The sequence below is a fragment of the Oncorhynchus clarkii genome, chromosome 9 (assembly GCF_045791955.1).
Source record: "Oncorhynchus clarkii lewisi isolate Uvic-CL-2024 chromosome 9, UVic_Ocla_1.0, whole genome shotgun sequence".
Lineage (NCBI taxonomy): Eukaryota > Metazoa > Chordata > Actinopteri > Salmoniformes > Salmonidae > Oncorhynchus > Oncorhynchus clarkii.
This window is the reverse complement of record NC_092155.1, coordinates 35,563,730-35,586,377: the sequence shown is the minus strand read 5'-3', so window position 1 is coordinate 35,586,377 and position 22,648 is coordinate 35,563,730. Positions and strand designations below refer to the sequence as shown.

Below are 22,648 nucleotides of genomic sequence, written 5' to 3'. Positions count from 1 at the left end.
TATTCACTGTTCTGATATCCAGAAACTCTTTTTGGTCATAAGAGACGGCAGCAGCAACATTATGTACAAATCAAGTGGGTTGACGTGCAGGTACTGCTAATAAGAAAATAAGGGGTGTTGGGCAAATACAACTAATGGTTCAGGGCTGCTGAAACTGCTAACAAAGGGCTGGACTTTTTAATAATACCCCTAGTCTATGTTTTTTATTTGTTGCATTGGATCTCTCAATCCACCGCATCCGGTGATGCCGCACATCTGCAGTGAAAATGTAACAGAGCTAGAGCACTTGTTTGTCAGACCATGAGACATCCTGAAAATCGGTCTTCTCACAAAATCATCTATAGCATCCAAACTACTATGACCCATCTGTTGAAAGACGAGGCTCCCATGAACACAATGGTGTTCTCCATTTTGCTCTACAACCCCCCACAAGCGTCTTGGGACTCATTTTATAGTCCTTGTTGGTATTAGATAGAACGCCCACTTGTGGGGAAAACAACCTGTGGTTCCCTAAGTTACCCCACTGGCTCAGAGCAAAAACATGACCCCATTCAAATGCAGTTTTTTTGTTGTCTGCTTGTTTTAATCAATTACAAAACTACATTTAAGAAAAGCATGTCTAAAGATTATTGCTCCAAAGTGTTCTCACTACTTAGAAAAACGTAAAATTGTAGGGCTTCCCTCATGCCCCTTTTCATGACAGTGCAAGCAGCAACTTGGGTGAGTGCTAGCTACCCAGCTACCGACAGAACATTAAGCTAGCCAAGACCAACAACACAAACAAATAGACTACACAGATACAAGTAGTGAGTGGAGTATACTAACAAGTTAAATGGATTATTTGTGATAAAATGTTTTCCACACAAATCCCTACTTGTAGCCTACTTGGCCACCGTGTCCCCACATTTCTCACTCCCATGCCAAATAGCCTGAAGATTTTTGACCTGATTACACAGCAGCTTTGGCATGTTTTGTTATCCTATATAACAAAATAGATTTTTACAATGGTGGTCCATCAATAAGATTGTTTGTTTTCCACAATCTGTGGGCGTGGTCGAGGGAATTACTTTTATTTATTGATTATCGACTCGGGATAGCATAAACACAAAAATACAAATATAGACTCGGAGTGTTGCGTGACGATGCAGCGTGACGCAACATGACAACGTAAACACGATTGGTCGACAGTCTTTGGTCAATGTCCAATGGGATTTCTATCTCCTCTTTTCTGTGTTATCTCTGGCCTTTACCCCTCAAACGCTCCCTGTGCCAAAACATGGCTTGTGCTTAAGGAGCTGCATCCCGGGATATGTAGTCAGTCATTTAGCGACATACATCCAATTCCAAATGCTTTACCCATCAAAACACAACAAGGACCATGATGCTGCTCGAAATTGCGCATGGGATATCAGACAGCCGATAACCCGTCTATTATGCTACTTCGCTGAAATAAAAAGGTACCGGAAAACTGCGAGCGAACAACCATTGGAGCCACTTGAGAAAGTAATAAAGTAAAATATGTACTTTTTCCTGATTTGTGTAATTTAAAGGATGGGATGCATATCGAAGTGTTTCTCAATACACTCAATCCATAGGTTGCTTTCTGAGTCAGCCTGCCCGCTCGGCGCCTTGATTGAAACAATGCATACAAAGCTTAGTTAGCGAGGATTTGTTAGGCTAGTAGTTAACCTTAGCTAACGCTACATTTGTCGTATGCAAAGTTGAAATGGTAACCTAGTTATCGTTTCATATTATTTTCAGCGCTTCTACAACGCACTGGTCAGCATTTTAGTTGTACTTCACATGAACTAGTGTGTAAGTTAGCTATTTGCATTGCGTGCACATTTAGCATTTTGCCTATTGAGAGGCTAGTTACTGTAGCAAACAGCTATAGCATCCCCCTGCCCGCCATCTTTTTAAAGGAATAGATGTGATGCACAACCATATGCACCCGGTCGCTAAATTGTAAATGGCTACTATTTTGTGAAATAAAGGATGTGCGCCCAGTCGAGTAACTAGCTAATCTGTCTACATTTAGCCATATGGATTTGTAATTGCTAAACGTGCCAGATTTTGGCGTAGTTTATTATCCCACAATGTGTACTTTTGTGAATGTTGATCTCTGCATCATTGCTGTTGCCCAGCGAAATGCTCACTTCTTTGCCCCTGTTAGGAATTCTAAGTGGTCTGTGTAGGCTATATTACTTTGGCTACATGTATGTGTACTCACGTTTTAGATTCATTTGACTTTTAGTTTATTAGAATTTAGCCACCACTCCATAGCTCAGTCATTCTCATAAAATATTAGCCCAATTGACTCGAGATTTGACTACTGTCTGTGAGGATGGCATCTGAAGGTCTCAACAGCACTTCTTTAATTTTCTAATTCCAATATTTGACCATTTTGTTTGGCAGGGCACATACACCCAGGTGGTGATGGGATGTGTGTACTGCTGGAGGAATAATGAGCTGAAAGAGGAGCAAAGTATCTATTGAAAACACTAGACTCAGACGTTTTGTAGAACAGGGAAGAAGTGCTCTCCTGTTGCCAGTATGTCGGCTGTTCCTGCGTCCGCCCCAGCACTTGTCAATCCCTCGCCACCAGAGTTCACCAACCCCAACAAGCCTGGCCGGAAAACAAACCAACTACAGTACATGCAGAACGTTGTGGTGAAGACTCTATGGAAGCATCAGTTTGCGTGGCCCTTTTACACACCTGTGGATGCCATCAAATTATGTCTCGCCGTAAGTCAATTCCACACTTTTCTCTCTGTTATTGGTAGTCAGTATGGGGTACTAAAATCAGAGCCTTAATGCTAGAATCCTTAATTGAGACAATAAAATAGTGTGGACCCCCCTCTGTTTTGGTAAAAAGCTGAGGAATGGACCTGGAGAAATGTAACCACTCTCAAATTCATAGACTGAGCTATGGATTCAAGGACTGACCACCCATAATATCAAATGCATAGTTTTAACCATGTTTTGAGGCTACAATGTTTGTTTACGTTTAACAAACATTGGAGTGAAACAGGCTTATATATTGGGTTTTGATGGGGTATGACAGTTGAACTATGCTCATTTCTAAGTTATATTCTCCAAGAATCAGTGGGTATATGTCATTAATGTCTAAGTCTAGAATGTATGTAGTAACAAATGATTCTAGCTTTAACAATATTTGCCTCTGGGTAAAAGTAGGCTGTTGCATTTTAATATATACATTGTGTGGATGTGTGTACATTTTGGTGTTGTTCCTAACTAACCCTAACCCCTCATTGTTGAACAATCATAATCTTAAAATGTTTTCTTTATTTCCTGGCTGTTTTGTTATTGCTCATTCATAGTGAATTCTACTGCCCTCTTGATGCTGTCATACAGGACTATCATAAAGTTATCAAGAGCCCAATGGACATGGGAACAATAAAGAAGAGGCTAGAGAATAACTACTACTGGAGTGCCAGCGAGTGTATGCAGGACTTCAATACAATGTTTACTAACTGTTATATCTACAACAAGGTAAATTCTCCTTTGCCATTCATAAAAATATAGATGTGAAAAACAACAAGGTCCGCACTCAACAAGTAGTTCACAGAGCTTATTTCCTTTAGCAGTTTTTTCACTGGATCACATAGATGTTTACACACACAATGTTTTTTCAGTGATATTGATGAAGACTTTTGGACTGTATTTTGACTCATTACGAAGAGGATGTATTTATACTTACTCTAGTCAGTCTAGAGGTGCCCCGTAGGCATTTTTAATAGCTGTGATGATTATGATCAAGTGAACCATCTGACCTTGTTTACCTTAATCTTGACCCATAACTCATCCTTTCTTGTGTTCCCACAGCCTACAGATGACATTGTGCTGATGGCCCAAGCTCTAGAGAAGATATTCTTACAGAAAGTGGCCCAAATGCCTCAGGAGGAGGTGGAGCTGCTACCACCGGTGCCCAAAGTCAAAGCAGCCCGCAAACCAGGAGGGCCCGTTAGTGCAGGCAAGTCCAGCCTTTCACAGTTGATAGGGACTCATGCGCTGAGGAAATGTCTGTCATTTACACCTTTTTGCTTCCATCATCTTTCTTGCAGAGAGCCAAGCACAGGGTGAGTCGACGGATTCACCCCCATCTTCTTACCCCAGCTCCCCTCCACTTCTGTCTCAGACACCTGTCATAGCAGCCACGCCAGTGCCAACCATTACATCTGTTACCCCTGTCCGAGCTGTGCCTACTGCTGCCTCCATGATGGCTGTGGTTCCAACGGCACAGCCAGTCATCAAAGTAAGTCCCAGAGAGACAGGCTGCTCTAGGGGGTCTTTTCATTTAGCTCTACAGTCTAACGGAGGATTCTTGTGCGGAGCGTATTTTACAGTTCTACTCGTCAAAATTTTGTCTTAGGATATAATCCATCCAGAAATTCTAACATGCTATATATTGATGAAGAGAAGCAGGCTACTGATATATTTGCATTTGGACATTGTCATTTCCACAGAAAAAGGGGGTCAAGCGGAAAGCAGACACAACAACTCCCACGACCTCAGCAATCTCGGCCAGTAGAAGTGACTCCCCTACCCAGCTCCTAGAATCCAAACAGGAGAATGTCTTGTCCAGGCGGGAGAGCACAGTGCGGTCCGTCAAGCCCCCCAAGAAGGACACAGAGGATGGAGAGGCGCCCCTGCTCAGTGGCAAGAAAGGCAAGCTCGGCGAGCAGCTGAAGCACTGCGAAGTCATCCTGAAGGAGATGCTGTCCAAGAAGTACACGGCCCACGCTTGGCCTTTCTACAAGCCTGTAGATGCAGAAGCGCTAGAACTGCATGACTACCATGAGATAATCAAACACCCCATGGACCTGAGCACTGTCAAAGTAGGTTCCCTATTCACTCCCTCGACTCACTACTAACTATTCTAAATTACCCTCCAAAGCCTGGCTGTTTACTTGGTGAAGGAAAATAATTTGACCAATGTTTTCATTTGGTGGTTAAGAATAGTTAAAATGGAACTATCCCTCAACAACAGTCACAGCTAAGGGGAGGACAATTACCTCTGTTTTGCTAATATATTTGTTTAGAGTTTTATAGAGATCTCTATCTCAATAATAAGGCTCTGAATGTTTGCTCTGTATCCACAGAAAAAAATGGACAGTCGAGATTACCAAGATGCCCAAAGCTTTGCGACAGATGTCCGGTTAATGTTTTCAAATTGCTACAAGTACAACCCCCCCGACCACGAGGTTGTTGCGATGGCCAGGAAGCTCCAGGTAGGATAAGATTAATCAGATATTCACACCACCTCATTGGAGAGCTGTCGGTTGAACTACCCCTTGTCTTGTGTTTCTCAGGATGTGTTTGAGATGCGATTTGCCAAGATGCCGGACGAGCCCATCGAAGCCACCCAGCTCTCCACCATGCCGGTGGTAAGCAAGAGTACAGAGAGCAGTGAGAGCAGCGGCAACACCTCCAGTTCGGAGAGCTCCGACTCAGAGGAGGAGCGGGCCACGCGGCTCGCCGAACTGCAGGAACAGGTGGGTTCGGAACAGGTGGGTTCTCACAACCAAGGACCAAGATCCAAAACCCATGGATGGATGAACAGGGAGATGCCCCACTTCAGATTTAGACCGCTAACCCTTAAAAATCAAAGCCACTCCACGATGTTCAGAGATGATTTTCAGCCAGCCCTCCAGAGTAAAAGTGACATAGTTAACCCTCTGCCGCTACAAATGCTGAAATAAACTGTTAGAATAACTTGGTATTATGGCTTGCATGCTGAAACTGTAGAGCTCACATTTTTAGAGCAATGTTTTACATTTCATTCATACCAATGGTGACAGTATTTAGCTCTAATGAAATAGTTTGTTGTGCTACTAGAATGTTAACATGATCTTTGGAGTTTTCTATCTTTGTCCCCTGATTTCCCCTTTGGCTTTCTTACCAGCAAATCACTGTGGAGCACCCCAATGGTAACAGGGCGGGGGGAAAAAACGGGTGTGCCAAACGTTTTCAGGTGATTTATCTCTTACTTCCCCGTCCCCACAAAACGTTTTATTTTTGTATTGCACCTTGTTGAAAGAGCGGTAGAGGGTTACATGTGGGGATGAGAACTATTAAACAGGTTGTAAGTGTGCTAAAGGTATTTACCTCAGTAGTCAGCTTGCTCTTTGACATGTAGCCCTAGATATTCATTTTTAAGGCTTTTTGTGAGATGCGGGTAGTTACTTTTTCTCCCATTGTCGCATTCTTTTAGTGGTTTAAAAATGGGAAATGTTAGTTTTCATGGTGGTCACAGTGTTTGCTGGTGATGTTTAGTGTTTTTTTTGATGATTCTGGCAATGATTTCAAATGCTTTTGTTGCGTTGTAGGTTCAGTATTTCTTCCTTTTTTCAAGTTGAATAACTCCTAAAGAACAATGTCTTTGTGCTGAAGACAAGGAAGTGTCACTGAGAGCGTTCACAATTATATGTTATTGTTTTCTTTTTCTGTTTTATATTACTTGTTTCTTCAAAAAGCAATCAGTCAATGCATCACTTTGGGAGTCAGCATTTGCTTATTGTTTTAAAGTTTTCGGTAGACAGCTACAGTACAAGCTGGTGCACCGGTGTGCTTCTCTGAGGCCAATGAGAAATTATTTAACGAGACTCCTTTTTTTCCTTGCCAGTATAGTACTGTTTTTATGAGATCAATGACTGTACACTATTTACACACACACGCCTGATTGTTTCCTGAGCTTTCATTTGAGAATATATGTAGAAATATGAGTAGTGTATAGTTAATTAATGCACATACAATACATGAATAAGGTAACTTGAGGATGATTTAAGATGCAGCAACCCTTTAAAAGTTAAGTAAATCAAGCAAACCCATGAATTGGCTAGAAAATGAGACCCCTTCAAAGTCAATGGAAAATAAAACGTTCCTCCTAGGGCCAATATAACTGTCATAATTGTGACATAATGGTCCAAGACATTTTCTGCAACAGGTTACACATACCTACATCCCACAATAGCTAACCCTTGATGCCTGTATTTTTCCATCACTTCCAGTACCTTGTCCCAGTCTCTGCATCCGTTTTACCCTATATAAACTAACATCTGGGCTCATCGGTGACTCTTTATTCTGCTTCTCTCCTCAGCTGAAGGCCGTTCATGAACAGCTGGCTGTTCTGTCGCAGGCCCCAGTAAGTAAACCAAAGAAAATGGAGAAAAAGCAAAAAGATAAGAAGAAAGACAAAGAGAAAGACAAAGCCAACAAGGGGAAGGCTGATGACGAGAAGAAGCCCAAGTCAACACAGCAAACCAAGCCAGCTAATCAGAAGAAGGCTCCAGCCCGGAAACCAAACCGCACGGGGGCGGCTACCAGGTACTACTGCCCAGTCTTATCATACAGTGCCTTGAGAAAGTATTCAGTATTTCTTGACTTTTTCCAAATGTTGTTGTGTTACAGCTTGAATTTAAACTTTTGTGTCACTGGCGTACACACAATACTGGAATTATGTTTTTAGAAATTAAAAATGAAAAGCTGAAATGTCTTGAGTCAATAATTATTTAAACCCTTTGTTATGGCAAGCCTAAATAAGTTCAGGAGTAAAAATGTACTCTGTGCAATAGTGTTTAACATGATTTTTGAATGACTACCTCATCTCTGTACCCCACACCTACAATTATCTGTAAGCTTCCTCAGTCGAGGAGTGAATTTCATACACAGATTTAATCACAAAGGCCAATGTCTCGCAAATGGCACCTATTGGTAGATGTGTAAAAATCAGAAATTAAATATCCCTTTGAGCATGGTGAAGTTAAATTACACTTTTGATGGTGAATCAATACACCCAGTCACTACAAAGATACAGGCGTCCTTCCTAACTCCGTTACCAAAGAGGAAGGAAGCCGCTCAGGGATTTCACCATGAGGCCAATGGTGACTTGAAGTCAGTTACGGAGTTTAATGACTGTGATAGGAGAAAACTGAGGATGGATCAACAACATTGTAGTTACTCCACAATAATAACCTAAAATGACAGTGAAAAGAAGGAAGCCTGTACAGACTAAAAAATATTCCAAAACATGCATCAGATTTGCAAAAAGGCACTAAAGTAAAACTGCAAAAAAATTGGCAAAGAAATGTACTTTGTCTTGAATACAAACTGTTATGTTGGGGGCCAATCCAATACATCCCTGAGTACCACTGTTCATGTTTTCAAGCATGTGGCTGCACCATGTTATGGGTATGATCGTCATCAGCAAGGACTAGGGAGTTTTTTGAGGGGATAAAAAGAAACGGAATAGAGCTAAGCACAGGCAAAATCCTAGAGGATAACCTGGTTCAGTCTGCTTTCCAGCAGACACTGGGAGACATTCACCTTTCAGCTGGACAATAACCTAAAACACAAGGCCAAATATACACTGGAGTTGCTTACCAAGAAGACAATGAATGTTCCTGAGTGGCCTAGTTAGTTTTGACTTAAATTATTCTAACATGTATCGACTCGGGTGTGAATACTTATGTAAATTAACTTTTGTATTTCATTTTCAATACATTTGCTACAAATTCTAAAAACATAGTTTCACGCCATCTTTATGCTGCGTTGTGTGTAAAAAAAAAATCTTAATACATTTTGAATTCAGGCTGTAACACAACAAAATGTTGAATAAGTTAAGGGATATGAATACTATCTGAAGGCACTGTATCCGTTTCGTAATTTGTCACAATTAATTTGCTCATTTACTGCAGGGAACTTGAACTTTTGGATGAATCATCATTACCCATGCCACTTGTTGTAACAGTGTTAAGCTCTGCTGTGTTACACTTTCCCCTTGTAGTCTGATCCAGATGTAAATCATATGTACTTTAAACTTCTCTCAGTGGTAATTTGAGCATCCTGAGAGAGGCAAAACCCGTAGGCCTATCAAAGATCTGACCAAAACATTTTCAGGCAAACAAAGAAAGGGACCAAGGTGGCGAACAACGAGTCTGAAGAGGAGCCGTCCCTTCCCATGTCATACGACGAGAAGCGCCAGCTTAGCCTGGACATCAACCGTCTTCCGGGTGAGAAGTTGGGCAGGGTGGTCCACATCATCCAGGCCCGGGAGCCTTCCCTGCGTGACTCCAATCCGGACGAGATAGAGATAGACTTTGAGACACTCAAGCCCTCTACCCTTCGTGAGCTCGAACGATACGTCAAGTCCTGTTTGCAAAAAAAGCAGCGGAAACTTTTACGTAAGTTGTGAGCTATTACTCTTGTTGTTTTTACAGATGCCCTTCTCCAGTCGCTAATGGTTACCTGGTTCTTCAGGGGTAAACCTCTTTCCCTGCCTGTTTACTAAATGCTCCCTTGCGTTTGTTCCCCCCCTTTTTAACACGGATGTTACTCACCCTCCCACCCTTTGCACATTTGCTTTTTGGTATTTTATTAGGATCCCCATTAGCTGTTGTGAAACCATCAGCTATTCTTCCCAGGGTCCACATGAAACATGACATATTACAGAACATAAATAGACAAGTAAAGCACGAGGATAGAACTACATGAATTTAGAAACGGCACACACAGCCTTCATTTCAATACATATACAAAAAATATCTAGGTGAAATAGGGAAGAGGCGTTGTGCCGTAAGGTAGTGGTGAAATGGGTCAACTGTTTGTTCACCCGCCCGCAATTGCAAATAACCCAAATCTCAACCTCTCAACTATATGCGATAAAGTGAAACTCTGAGGCCTGCACCCAACCTAACCCGTAAATATAGAAAATGCGCTGTAGGCTACGGTCAGACTGCAGAACAATTTTTGGAGTGTGTGTGCAGGATTTTGTTTTGCCTGATTTAGATATGTTTCTGCTTATAATATCCAACATTTTGGTAGGCTATTTGTTAGTCAACTTGTCTATAATTAGATGTATGTAGCTTCTCTTTTGTCATGTGTTTCCCTAAAATACTAAATATACCCTTGCTCAACAGAATAATGTAATAGCTTGATAGAATGAATGCTTCAATCTAGGTGACATCGATAAACTTTTCTCTGTCGTCTTTCGCAATGCTAAGACCTTTCGGGACTGGGGAGAAAATAAAATGCAATACAGTAAAAAAAAAACGACCGTAAGACTTTCTGTAAAAAATGTCCAAATGACATCAGTTTGATCAGTTGTAAGGAAAAAGAATACTGTGAAAACGACCCAACATGTTTCAGTTCGGCTTCAATGCATATTTTATGTGGTTGAAATTACCCAATTGTTGTACTTGATTAAATTAAAGATAACTTAATAGAAACTGACTCAAGTAAAAGTTGAGTCACCAAGTTAAATTCTTGTCTAAAAGTATTTGATTTAAAATATACTTAAGTATCAAAAGTAAACATATAAATAATTTTTTAAATCCTTATTAAGCAAACCAGACAGCACTGTTTTCTTGTTTAAAAAAAATATATATTTATTTACAGATAGCCAGGGAAACACTCCAACACTCAGACATAATTTACAAACAAAGCATGTGTGCTATGAGTCAGCCAGATCAGGGGCAATAGGGTTGACCAGGGATGTTCTCTTAATAAGTGTGCAAATTGGACCATTTTCCTGTCATGCTAAGCATTCAAAATGTAAAATGGGTGTCAGGAAAAATGTATGGAGTAAAAAGTACATTATTTTCTTTAGGAATGTATTGAAGTAAAGGTTGTCAAAATTATAAATGGTTAAGTTCTGATACTTTAAGGTATTTTTACTTTAGTACTTTACATCACTCGTTGAGATACTATCACCTTTTATGATGCTTTCATGATGAAGATAGATACATTCTTTAGAGGTGCTAACTGAGCATTGCATTCTCTCAAGATGCAGAAAGAAATCATATTTCTCTACTCCTGTTCCCAAGTCCAAATTTTGTGTACATTTGGTGTATAATTTTACTGCAAGGAATGCTTAGTTCTGCAGGAGTTATTATTAAGGCTAATGCCCTATTCGCTTTAGGACTAGTTGGTTATGTATTTATTATCACACATTATGTCTGTTAATCCAGAGGACGATTCGGACATGATATGTTTTTTCCAAACTGCCCCCTGTAATTTATTCTTTATATATACACACACTACTGTTCAAAAGTTTGGGGTCACTTAGTAATTTCCTTGTCTTTGAAAGAAAAGCACATTTTTTTGTCCATTAAAATAGCATCAAATTGATCAGAAATACAGTGTAGGCATTGTTAATGTTGTAAATCACTATTGTAGCTGGAAACGGCTTATTTTCTTTATGGACTATCTACATAGGTGTATAGAGGCCCATTATCAGCAACTGTCCAATGGCACGTTGTGTTAGCTAATCCAAGTTTATAATTTTGAAAGGCTAATTGATCATTAGAAAACCCTTTTGCAATTACATTTTCACAGCTGAAAACTGTTGTTCTGATTTAAGGAAGCAATAAAACTTTAAACTTGTTGTATCTGGAGCACCAGCATTTGTGAGTTAGATTTCAGGCTCAAAATGGCTAGAAACAAAGACCTTTCTTCTGAAACTCGTCAGTCTATTCTTGTTCTAAAAAATGAAGGCGTGAAATTGCCAAGAAGCTGAAGATCTGGTACACGCTGTTTACTACTCCTTCACAGAACAGCACAAACTGGCTCTAACCAGAATAGAAAGAGTGGGAGGCCCCGGTGCACAACTGAGCAAGAGGACAAGTACATTAGAGTGTCAAGTTTGAGAAACAAACGCCTCACAAGTCCTCAACTGGCAGCTTTATTATATAGTACCCACAAAACACCAGTCTCAACGTCAACAGTGTAGAGGCGATGCTTGAAGCACAGCGCTGTTTATGACTTCAAGCCTATCAACTCCCGAGATTAGGCTGGCAATACTGTAGTGCCTATAAGAACATCCAACAGTTAAAGGTATATGAAATACAAATGGTATAAAGAGAAATAGTCCTATAATAACTACAACCTAAAACTTCTTAACTGGGAATATTGAAGACTCATGTTAAAAGGAACCATCAGCTTCCATATGTTCTCATGTTCTGAGCAAGGAACTTAAACATTAACTTTTTTACATGGCACATATCGCACTTTTACTTTCTTCTCCAACACTGTTTTTGCATTATTTAAACCAAATTGAACTTATTTCATTATTTATTTGAGACTAAATATATTTTTATTTATGTATTATATTAAGTTAAAATAAGTGTTCATTCAGTATTGTTGTAATTGTCATTATTCCAAATATATAAAAATTGTCCGATTAATCGGTATCGGCTTTTTTGGTCCTCCAACAATCGGGTTCGGCGTTGAAAAATCATAATCGGTCGACCTCGTGTGTGTGTGTGTGTACACAGTTGAAGTCAGAAGCTTACATACACCTTAGCCAAATACTTTAACATTTAGTTTTTCACAATTCCTGACATTTAATCCTAGTCAAATTATTTTAAAAATGTGAAATGTCAGAATAATTGTAGAGAGAATGATTTATTAAAGCTTTTATTTCTATCATCACATTCCCAGTAGGTCAGAAGTTTACATACACTTAAATAGTATTTGGTAGCATTGCCTTGAAATTGTTTAACTTGCAAAAGACCTGCAAAAGTTGGGTGAATTTTGGCCCATTCCTCCTGACAGAGCTGGTGTAACTGAGTCAGGTTTGTAAGGCCTCCTTGCTCACACACTCTTTTTCAGTTCTGCCCACAAATTTTCTATAGGATTGAGGTCAGGGCTTTGTGATGGCCACTCCAATACCCTGACTTTGTTGTCCTTAAGCCATTTTGCCACAACTTTGGAAGTATGCTTGGGGTCATTGTCCATTTGTAAGACTAATTTGCGACCAAGCTTTGACTTCCTGACTAATGTCTTGAGATATTGCTTCAATACATCCACATAATTTTCCTTCCTCAGGATGCCATCTATTTTGTGAAGTGCACCAGTCCCTCCTGCAGCAAAGCACCCCCACAACATGATGCTGCCACCCCTGTGCTTCATGGTTGGGATGGTGTTCTTCGGCTTGCAAGCCTCCCCCTTTTTCCTCCAAACATAACGATGCTTATTATGGCCAAACAGTTCTATTTTTGTTTCATCAGACCAGAGGACCTTTCTCCAAAAAGTACAATGTTTGTCCCCATGTGCAGTTGCGAACCGTAGTCTGGCTATTTTATGGCAATTTTTGGAGCAGTAGCTTCTTCCTTGTTGAGTGGCCTTTCAGGTTATGTTGATAGGACTCGTTTTACTGTGGATATAGATACTTTTGTACCTGTTTCCACCAGCATCTTTACAAGGTCCTTTGGTGTTGTTTTGGGATTGATTTGCACTTTTTCACCAACGTATGTTCATCTCTAGGAGACAGAACACGTCTCCTTCCTGAGCGGTATGACGGCTTCGTGGCCCCATGAAAGAGGCGGTCTTCTGGTCAGACTCTGGAGACGGGCACATCGTGCATCACTCCCTAGCATCCTTCTCGCCAATGTCCAGTCTCTTGACAACAAGGTTGATGAAATCCGAGCAAGGGTAGCATTCCAGAGGGACATCAGAGACTGTAACGTTCTTTGCTTCACGGAAACATGGCTCACTGGAGAGACGCTATCGGGGGCGGTGCAGCCAGCGGGTTTCTCCACGCATCGCGCCGACAGAAACAAACATCTTTCTGCTAAGAAGAGGGGCAGGGGCGTATGCCTTATGACTAACGAGACATGGTGTGATGAAAGAAACATACAGGAACTCAAATCCTTCTGTTCACCTGATTTAGAATTCCTCACAATCAAATGTAGACCGCATTATCTACCAAGAGAATTCTCTTCGATTATAATCACAGCCGTATATATCCCCCCCCCAAGCAGACACATCGATGGCTCTGAACAAACTTTATTTGACTCTTTGCAAACTGGAATCCATTTATCCGGAGGCTGCATTCATTGTTGCTGGGGATTTTAACAAGGCTAATCTGAAAACAAGACTCCCAAAATTTTATCAGCATATCGATTGCGCAACCAGGGGTGGAAAAACCTTGGATCATTGTTACTCTAACTTCCGCGACGCGTATAAGGCCCTGCCCCGCCCTCCTTTCGGAAAAGCTGACCACGACTCCATTTTGTTGATCCCTGCCTACAGACAGAAACTAAAACAAGAGGCTCCCACGCTGAGGTCTGTCCAACGCTGGTCCGACCAAGCTGACTCCACACTCCAAGACTGCTTCCATCACGTGGACTGGGATATGTTTTGTATTGCGTCAGATAACAATATTGACGAATACGCTGATTCGGTGTGCGAGTTCATTAGAACGTGCGTTGAAGATGTCGTTCCCATAGCAACGATTAAAACATTCCCTAACCAGAAACCGTGGATTGATGGCAGCATTCGCGTGAAACTGAAAGCGCGAACCACTGCTTTTAATCAGGGCAAGGTGACTGGTAACATGACCGAATACAAACAGTGCAGCTATTCTCTCCGCAAGGCTATCAAACAAGCTAAGCGTCAGTACAGAGACAAAGTAGAATCTCAATTCAACGGCTCAGACACAAGAGGCATGTGGCAGGGTCTACAGTCAATCACGGACTACAAGAAGAAATCCAGCCCAGTCACGGACCAGGATGTCCTGCTCCCAGGCAGACTAAATAACTTTTTTGTCCGCTTTGAGGACAATACAGTGCCACTGACACGGCCTGCAACGAAAACATGCGGACTCTCCTTCACTGCAGCCGAGGTGAGTAAGACATTTAACGTGTTAACCCTCGCAAGGCTGCAGGCCCAGACGGCATCCCCAGCCGCGCCCTCAGAGCATGCGCAGACCAGCTGGCCGGTGTGTTTACGGACATATTCAATCAATCCCTATACCAGTCTGCTGTTCCCACATGCTTTAAGGGGGCCACCATTGTTCCTGTTCCCAAGAAAGCTAAGGTAACTGAGCTAAACGACTACCGCCCCGTAGCACTCACTTCCGTCATCATGAAGTGCTTTGCGAGACTAGTCAAGGACCATATCACCTCCACCCTACCCAACACCTTAGACCCACTCCAATTTGCTTACCGCCCAAATAGGTCCACAGACGATGCAATCTCAACCACACTGCACACTGCCCTAACCCATCTGGACAAGAGGAATACCTATGTGAGAATGCTGTTCATCGACTACAGCTCGGCATTCAACACCATAGTACCCTCCAAGCTCGTCATCAAGCTCGAGACCCTGGGTCTCGACCCCGCCCTGTGCAACTGGGTACTGGACTTCCTGACGGGCCGCCCCCAGGTGGTGAGGGTAAGCAACAACATCTCCACCCCGCTGATCCTCAACACGGGGGCCCCACAAGGGTGCGTTCTGAGCCCTCTCCTGTACTCCCTGTTCACCCACGACTGCGTGGCCACGCACGCCTCCAACTCAATCATCAAGTTTGCGGACGACACAACAGTGGTAGGCTTGATTACCAACAACGACGAGACGGCCTACAGGGAGGAGGTGAGGGCCCTCGGAGTGTGGTGTCAGGAAAATAACCTCACACTCAACGTCAACAAAACTAAGGAGATGATTGTGGACTTCAGGAAACAGCAGAGGGAACACCCCCCTATCCACATTGATGGAACAGTAGTGGAGAGGGTAGCAAGTTTTAAGTTCCTCGGCATACACATCACAGACTAACTGAATTGGTCCACTCACACAGACAGCATCGTGAAGAAGGCGCAGCAGCGCCTCTTCAACCTCAGGAGGCTGAAGAAATTCGGTTTGTCACCAAAAGCACTCACAAACTTCTACAGATGCACAATCGAGAGCATCCTGGCGGGCTGTATCACCGCCTGGTACGGCAACTGCTCCGCCCACAACCGTAAGGATCTCCAGAGGGTAGTGAGGTCTGCACAACGCATCACCGGGGGCAAACTACCTGCCCTCCAGGACACCTACACCACCCGATGTTACAGGAAGGCCATAAAGATCATCAAGGACATCAACCACCCGAGCCACTGCCTGTTCACCCCGCTATCATCCAGAAGGCGAGGTCAGTACAGGTGCATCAAAGCTGGGACCGAGAGACTGAAAAACAGCTTCTATCTCAAGGTCATCAGACTGTTAAACAGCCACCACTAACATTGAGTGGCTGCTGCCAACACACTGACACTGACTCAACTCCAGCCACTTTAATAATGGGAATTGATGGGAAATGATGTAAATATATCACTAGCCACTTTAAACAATGCTACCTTATATAATGTTACTTACCCTACATTATTCATCTCATATGCATACGTATATACTGTACTCTATATCATCGACTGCATCCTTATGTAATACATGTATCACTAGCCACTTTAACTATGCCACTTTGTTTACATACTCACCTCATGTATATACTTTACTCGATACCATCTACTGTATCCTGCCTATGCTGCTCTGTACCATCACTCATTCATATATCCTTATGTACATATTCTTTATCCCCTTACACTGTGTATAAGACAGTAGTTTTGGAATTGTTAGTTAGATTACTTGTTGGTTATTACTGCATTGTCGGAACTAGAAGCACAAGCATTTCGCTACACTCGCATTAACATCTGCTAACCATGTGTATGTGACAAATAAAATTTGATTTGATGATGTTTATACTTGCGTACTATTGTTTGTACAGATTAACGTGGTACCTTAAGGCGTTTGGAAATTGCTCCCAAGGATAAACCAGACTTTGTGGAGGTCTACAATGATGTCAATTAGCCCATCAGAAGCTTCTAAAGCCTTGACGTCATCTTCTGGAATTTTCCAAGCTGTTTAAATGCACAGTCAACTTAGTGTATGTAAACTTCTGACCCACTGGAATTGCAATACAGTGAATTATAAGTGAAATAATCTGTCTGTAAACATTTTTGGGTGGAAATTACTTGTGTCATGCACAAAGTAGATGTCCTAACCGACTTGCCAAAACTATAGTTTGTTAACAAGAAGTTTGTGGAGCGGTTCAAAAACGAGTTTTAATGACTCCAACCTAAGCGTATGTAAACTTCTGACTTCAACTGTGTGTGTGTATAAGTGTGTGTGTATGTATACATATGTGTGTGTGTATATAGATATATGTATATGTGTGTGTGTGTGTGTGTGTGTGTGTGTGTGTGTGTGTATATATATGTGTATGTGTAGATGTGTGTGTATATATATGTATACATATATATAAAATATATATATGTGTGTATGTGTGTGTGTATGTATATATGTATGTGTATATATGTATGTGTATATATACATACATACATACATACACACACACACACACACACACACACACACACACACACAATTGGTGGCTGACTAAATACTTTTTTTGCCCCACTGTGTGTGTGTGTGTATGTATGTATGCATATATGTATGTATGTATGTGTGTGTATAGATATATATATATATATATCTATACACACACACACACACACACACACACAGGGGCAAAAAACGTATTTAGTCAGCCACCAATTGTGCAAGTTCTCCTACTTAAAAAGATGAGAGAGGCCTGTAATTTTCATCATAGGTACACTTCAACTATGACAGACAAAATGGGAGAAAGAAAAAATGAATTTATTTGCAAATGATGGTGGAAAATAAGTATTTGGTCAATAACAAAAGTTTATCTCAATACTTCGTTATTTACCCTTTGTTGGCAATGACAGAGGTCATACGTTTTCTGTAAGTCTTCACAAGGTTTTCACACACTGTTGCTGGTATTTTGGCCCATTCCTCCATGCAGATCTCCTCTAGAGCAGTGGTGTTTTGGGTGTATGCCTATACACTGCTCAAAAAAATAAAGGGAACACTAAAATAACACATCCTAGATCTAAATGAATTAAATATTCTTATTAAATACTTTTTTATTTTCATAGTTAAATGTGCTGACAACAAAATCACACATGATCAATGGAAATCAAATGTATCAACCCATGGAGGTCTGGATTTGGAGTCACACTCAAAATTAAAGTGGAAAACCACACTACAGGCTGATCCAACTTTGATGTAATGTCCTTAAAACAAGTCAAAATGAGGCTCAGTAGTGTTTGTGGCCTCCACGTGCTTGTATGACCTCCCTACAATGCCTGGGCATGCTCCTGATGAGGTGGCGGATGGTCTCCTGAGGGATCTCCTCCCAGACCTGGACTAAAGCATCCGCCAACTCCTGGACAGTCTGTGGTGCAACGTGGCGTTGGTGGATGGAGTGAGACATGATGTCCCAGATGTGCTCAATTGGTTTCAGGTCTGGGTAACGGCCGGGCCAGTCCATAGCATCAATGCCTTCCTCTTGCAGGAACTGCTGACATACTCCAGCCACATGAGGTCTAGCATTGTCTTGCATTAGGAGGAACCCAGGGCCAGCCGCACCAGCATATGGTCTCACAAGGGGTCTGAGGATCTCATCTCGGTACCTAATGGCAGTCAGGCTACCACTGGCGAGCACATGGAGGGCTGTGCGGCCCCCCAAAGAAATGCCACTCCACACCATGACTGACCCACCGCCAAACCAGTCATGCTGGAGGATGTTCTCCACGGCAGAACCTTCTCCACGGCGTCTCCAGACTCTGTCACGTCTGTCACATGTGCTCAGTGTGAACCTGCTTTCATCTGTGAAGAGCACAGGGCGCCAGTGGCGAATTTGCCAATCTTGGTGTTCTCTGGCAAATGCCAAACGTTCTGCACGGTGTTGGGCTGTAAGCACAACCCCCACTTGTGGACGTCGGGCCCTCATGGAGTCTGTTTCTGACGGTTTGAGCAGACACATGCATTTCTACCTGTTGTCTATTCCATTTGCACAACAGCATGTGAAGTTTATTGTCAGTGTTGCTTCCTAAGTGGACAGTTTGATTTCACAGAAGTGTGATTGACTTGGAGTTACATTGTGTTGTTTAAGTGTTCCCTTTATTTTGTTGAGCAGTGTATATTTGTATGTATTTATTTGTATGTATGTGTGTTTATATATGCATATGTGTATATACATATACCTGTATATTTACATATATATATATATATATGTGTGTGTATACATACGTATACATGTATATATACATGTATGTATAGGTATATATATATACACACATATATTCACATACATGTATTATATATACACACACACACACATCCACCGATAAATCGGAATGGCCTATTAATTAGGGCCGATTTCAAGTTTTCATAACAATTGGAAATCGGTATTTTTGGACACCGATTTTGCCTATTTAAAAAAAAACATGTTACACCTTTATTTAATCTTCATTTAACTAGGCACGTCAGTTAAGAACACGTCCTTTCAATGACGGCCTAGGAACAGTGGGTTAACTGCCTCGTTCATGGGGCAGAACGACAGATTTTCACCTTGTCAGCTCGGGGGATTCAAAGAATTCTGCATATTTAGCTAAAAGAAATCCAGCTTATCAGGATTTTCTTGCGTTAATTGCACGCAGAATTTTACGTAATTATGACATAACATTGAAGGTTGTGCAATGTAACAGGAATATTTAGACTAATGGCTGCCACCCCTTAGATAAAATACGGAACGGCTCCACTAAAAGAATAAACATCTTGTTTTCGAGATGATAGTTTCCGGATTCGACCATATTAATGACCTACGGCTCGTATTTCTGTGTGCTATTATGTTATAACTAAGTCTATGATTTGATAGAGCAGTCTGACTGAGCGATGGTAGGCACCAGCAGGCTCGTAAGCATTCATTCAAACAGTACTTTCGTGCGTTTTGCCAGCAGCTCTTCATTGTGCGTCAAGCATTGAGCTGTTTATGACTTCAAGCCTATCAATTCCCGAGATTAGGCTCGTGTAACCGATGTGAAATGGCTAGTTAGTTAGCGGGGTGCGCGCTAATCGCGTTTCAAACGTCACTCGCTCTGAGACTTGGAGTAGTTGTTCCCCTTGCTCTGCATGGGTACAGCTGCTTCGAGGGTGGCTGTTGTCGTTGTGTTCCTGGTTCGAGCCCAGGGAGGAGCGAGGAGAAGCTATACTGTTACACTGGCAATACTAAAGTGCCTATAAGCACCTCCATAAACAAAAGAGAGAACATATTTCAACCCTGCAGGCGCAACACAAAACGCAGAAATAAAAATATAAATCATGCCTACCTTTGACGAGCTTCTTCTGTTGGCACTCCAATATGTCCCATAAACATCACAAATGGTAATTTTGTTCGATTAATTCCGTTGATATATATCCAAAATGTTCATTTATTTGGCACGTTTGATCCAGAAAAACACCGGTACCAACTTGCGCAACGTGACTACAAAATATCTCAAAAGTTACCTGTAAACTTTGCCAAAACATTTCAAACTACTTTTGTAATTCAACTTTAGGTATTTTGAATAGTAAATAATAGATACAATTGAAGACGTGATGATCTGTGTTCAATAGAGGAAGAAAACAAACTGCACCTCTATCAAACAGTACACATGAAGTGACCCTTGTTCAAGATGGCCGTACTTCTTCATTACACAAAAGAATAACCTCAACTAATTTCTAACGACTGGTGACATCCAGTGGAAGCGGTAGGAACTGCAAGCAAGTCCCTTTGAAATCTGGATTCCCAATGAAATCCCATGAAAAAAAATATATATCTGAATGGTTTGTCCCCGGGGTTTTGCCTGCTACATAAGTTATGTTATACTCACAGACATGATTCAAACAGTTTTAGAAACTCGAGAGTGTTTTCTATCCAAATCTACTAATAATATGCATATCTTATCTTCTGGGGATGAGTAGCAGGCAGTTGAAATTGGGCATGCTTTTCATCCGAAATTCCAAATGCTGCCCCCTATCTTAGAGTTATTTTGATTTTTAGGAATTATCTTTGAATGACAGGGTCCTGAAAAGGGGGTGTTTATTTTCTTGGTGTGTGAGAAGTGGCCTAATCATGGCGCCGGAGAAGAAGGCAGACATTTACGTGTCCCCAACAGCTGTTTTTTTTTTATTTTGATCCAATTTTATTTGTCACATGCGCCGAATACAACCGGTGTATTGAGGTAATTGAATACAACCGGTGTTGAGGTAATTGAGATAATTATGTCCATGCAGTTAGGGTTGTTAAAGTGGCTATGCATAGATAATAACAGAGAGCAGCGTGGGGGGGGGGGTGCAAATAGTCTGGTTAGCCATTTGATTAGCTGTTCAGGAGTCTTATGGCTTGGGGGTAGAAGCCTTTTCGAAGCCCCTTGGACCTAGACTTGGCACTCCGGTACCGCTGGCTGTGCGGGAGCAGAGAGAACAGTCTATGAATAGGGTGGCTGGATTTGACGATTTGTAGGGCCTTCCTCTGACATCGTCTGGTATAGAGGTCCTGGATGGCAGGAAGCTTGGCCCCAGTGATGTACTGGGCCATACGCACTACCCTCTGTAGTGCCTTGTGGTCGGAGGACAAGCATTTGCTGATGCAACCAGGCAGGATGCTCTCGATGGTGCAGCTGTAAAATCTTTTGAGGTTCTGAGGACCCATGACAAATCTTTTTACTCTCCTTAGGGGGAATAGGTTTTGTCGTGCCCTCTTCACGGCTGTCTTGGTGTGCTTGGACCATGATAGTTTGTTGTTGATGTGGACGCCAATGAACTTAAAGCTCTCAACCTGCTCCACTACAGCCCCGTCGATGAGAATGGGGGCGTGCTCAGTCCTCTTTTTCCTCTAGTCCACAATCATCTCCTTTGTCTTGATCACGTTGAGGGAGAGGTTATTGTCCTTGCACCACATGGTCAGGTCTCTGACCTGTTCCCTATTGGCTGTCTCATCGTTGTCAGTGATCAGGCCTACCACTGTTGTGTCATCAGAAAACCTAATGATGTTGTTGGAGTCGTGCCTGGCCATGCAGTCATGAGTGAATAGGGAGTACAGTAGGGGACTGAGCACGGGGCCCCCGTGTTGAGGATCAGCGTGGCGAGTGTGTTGTTACCTACCCTTGCCACATGGAGGCGGCCCGTCAGGATGTCAAGGATCCAGTTGCAGAAGGAGCTACTTAGTCCCAGGGCCCTTAGCTTAGTGATGAGCTTTGAGGGTACTATGGTGTTGAACGCTGAGCTGTAGTTAATGAATAGCATTCTCACATAGGTGTTCCTTTTGTCCAGATGGAAAAGGGCAGTGTGGAGTGCAATAGAGATCGAATCATCTGTAGATCTGTTGATGCGGTTTGCAAATTGGAGTGGGTCTAGGGTTTCTTTTTTTTTTTTCTTTTTTTACAGTTTAGAACAAGTTCTCATTTACAACTGCGACCTGGCCAAGATAAAGCAAAGCAGTGCGACCAAAAACAACAACACAGATACACATAAACAAACGTACAGTCAAATACACAATAGAAAAATATATTTACAGTGTGTGCAAATGTAGAAGAGTAGGGCAATATATAGGCCATGGAGGTGAAATAATTATAATTTAGCATTAACACTGGAGTGGTAGTGAACCAGGCGAAGTAGTCATTTGAGGAGCCAAGGCTATTGAGTCTGCCGATAAGAATGCGGTCGAAAGCCTTGGCCTGGTCGATGAAGACGGCTGCACAGTACTATCTTTTATCGATGGCGGTTATGATATCGTTTAGGATCTTGAGCGTGGCTGAGGTGCACCCATGACCAGCTTTGAAACCAGATTGCATAGTGGAGAAAGTACTGTGGGATTCGAAATGGTCGGTTTGTTAACTTGGCTTTCGAAGATTTTAGAAAGGCAGGGCAGGATGAATATAGGTCTGTAACAGTTTGGGTCTAGAGTATCTCC

The 22,648-nt window shown here is 42.0% G+C and overlaps 1 protein-coding gene across 6 annotated transcripts in view; it reads left to right on the top strand.

The window, feature by feature from the left end:
* The first annotated feature begins 1,255 nt into the window (after positions 1 to 1,255).
* Positions 1,256 to 22,648, top strand: part of LOC139416225 (bromodomain-containing protein 3-like) — a 28,689-nt gene continuing 7,296 nt past the window's right edge. Inside the window, exons 1-11 of one of the 6 annotated variants that reach the window (XM_071164639.1) lie at positions 1,369 to 1,457; positions 2,416 to 2,745; positions 3,376 to 3,513; positions 3,847 to 3,994; positions 4,086 to 4,276; positions 4,488 to 4,859; positions 5,124 to 5,252; positions 5,334 to 5,516; positions 5,927 to 5,995; positions 7,121 to 7,347; positions 8,920 to 9,203. In XM_071164639.1, coding sequence (XP_071020740.1) covers positions 2,554 to 2,745; positions 3,376 to 3,513; positions 3,847 to 3,994; positions 4,086 to 4,276; positions 4,488 to 4,859; positions 5,124 to 5,252; positions 5,334 to 5,516; positions 5,927 to 5,995; positions 7,121 to 7,347; positions 8,920 to 9,203 — 1,933 coding nt within the window. In that variant the 5' untranslated portion in view covers positions 1,369 to 1,457; positions 2,416 to 2,553. Of the gene's footprint in view, positions 1,512 to 2,415; positions 2,746 to 3,375; positions 3,514 to 3,846; positions 3,995 to 4,085; positions 4,277 to 4,487; positions 4,860 to 5,123; positions 5,253 to 5,333; positions 5,532 to 5,926; positions 5,996 to 7,120; positions 7,348 to 8,919; positions 9,204 to 22,648 lie in introns of all 6 variants that reach the window. The other 5 variants (XM_071164638.1, XM_071164637.1, XM_071164640.1 and 2 more) reach the window with 5 other exon arrangements.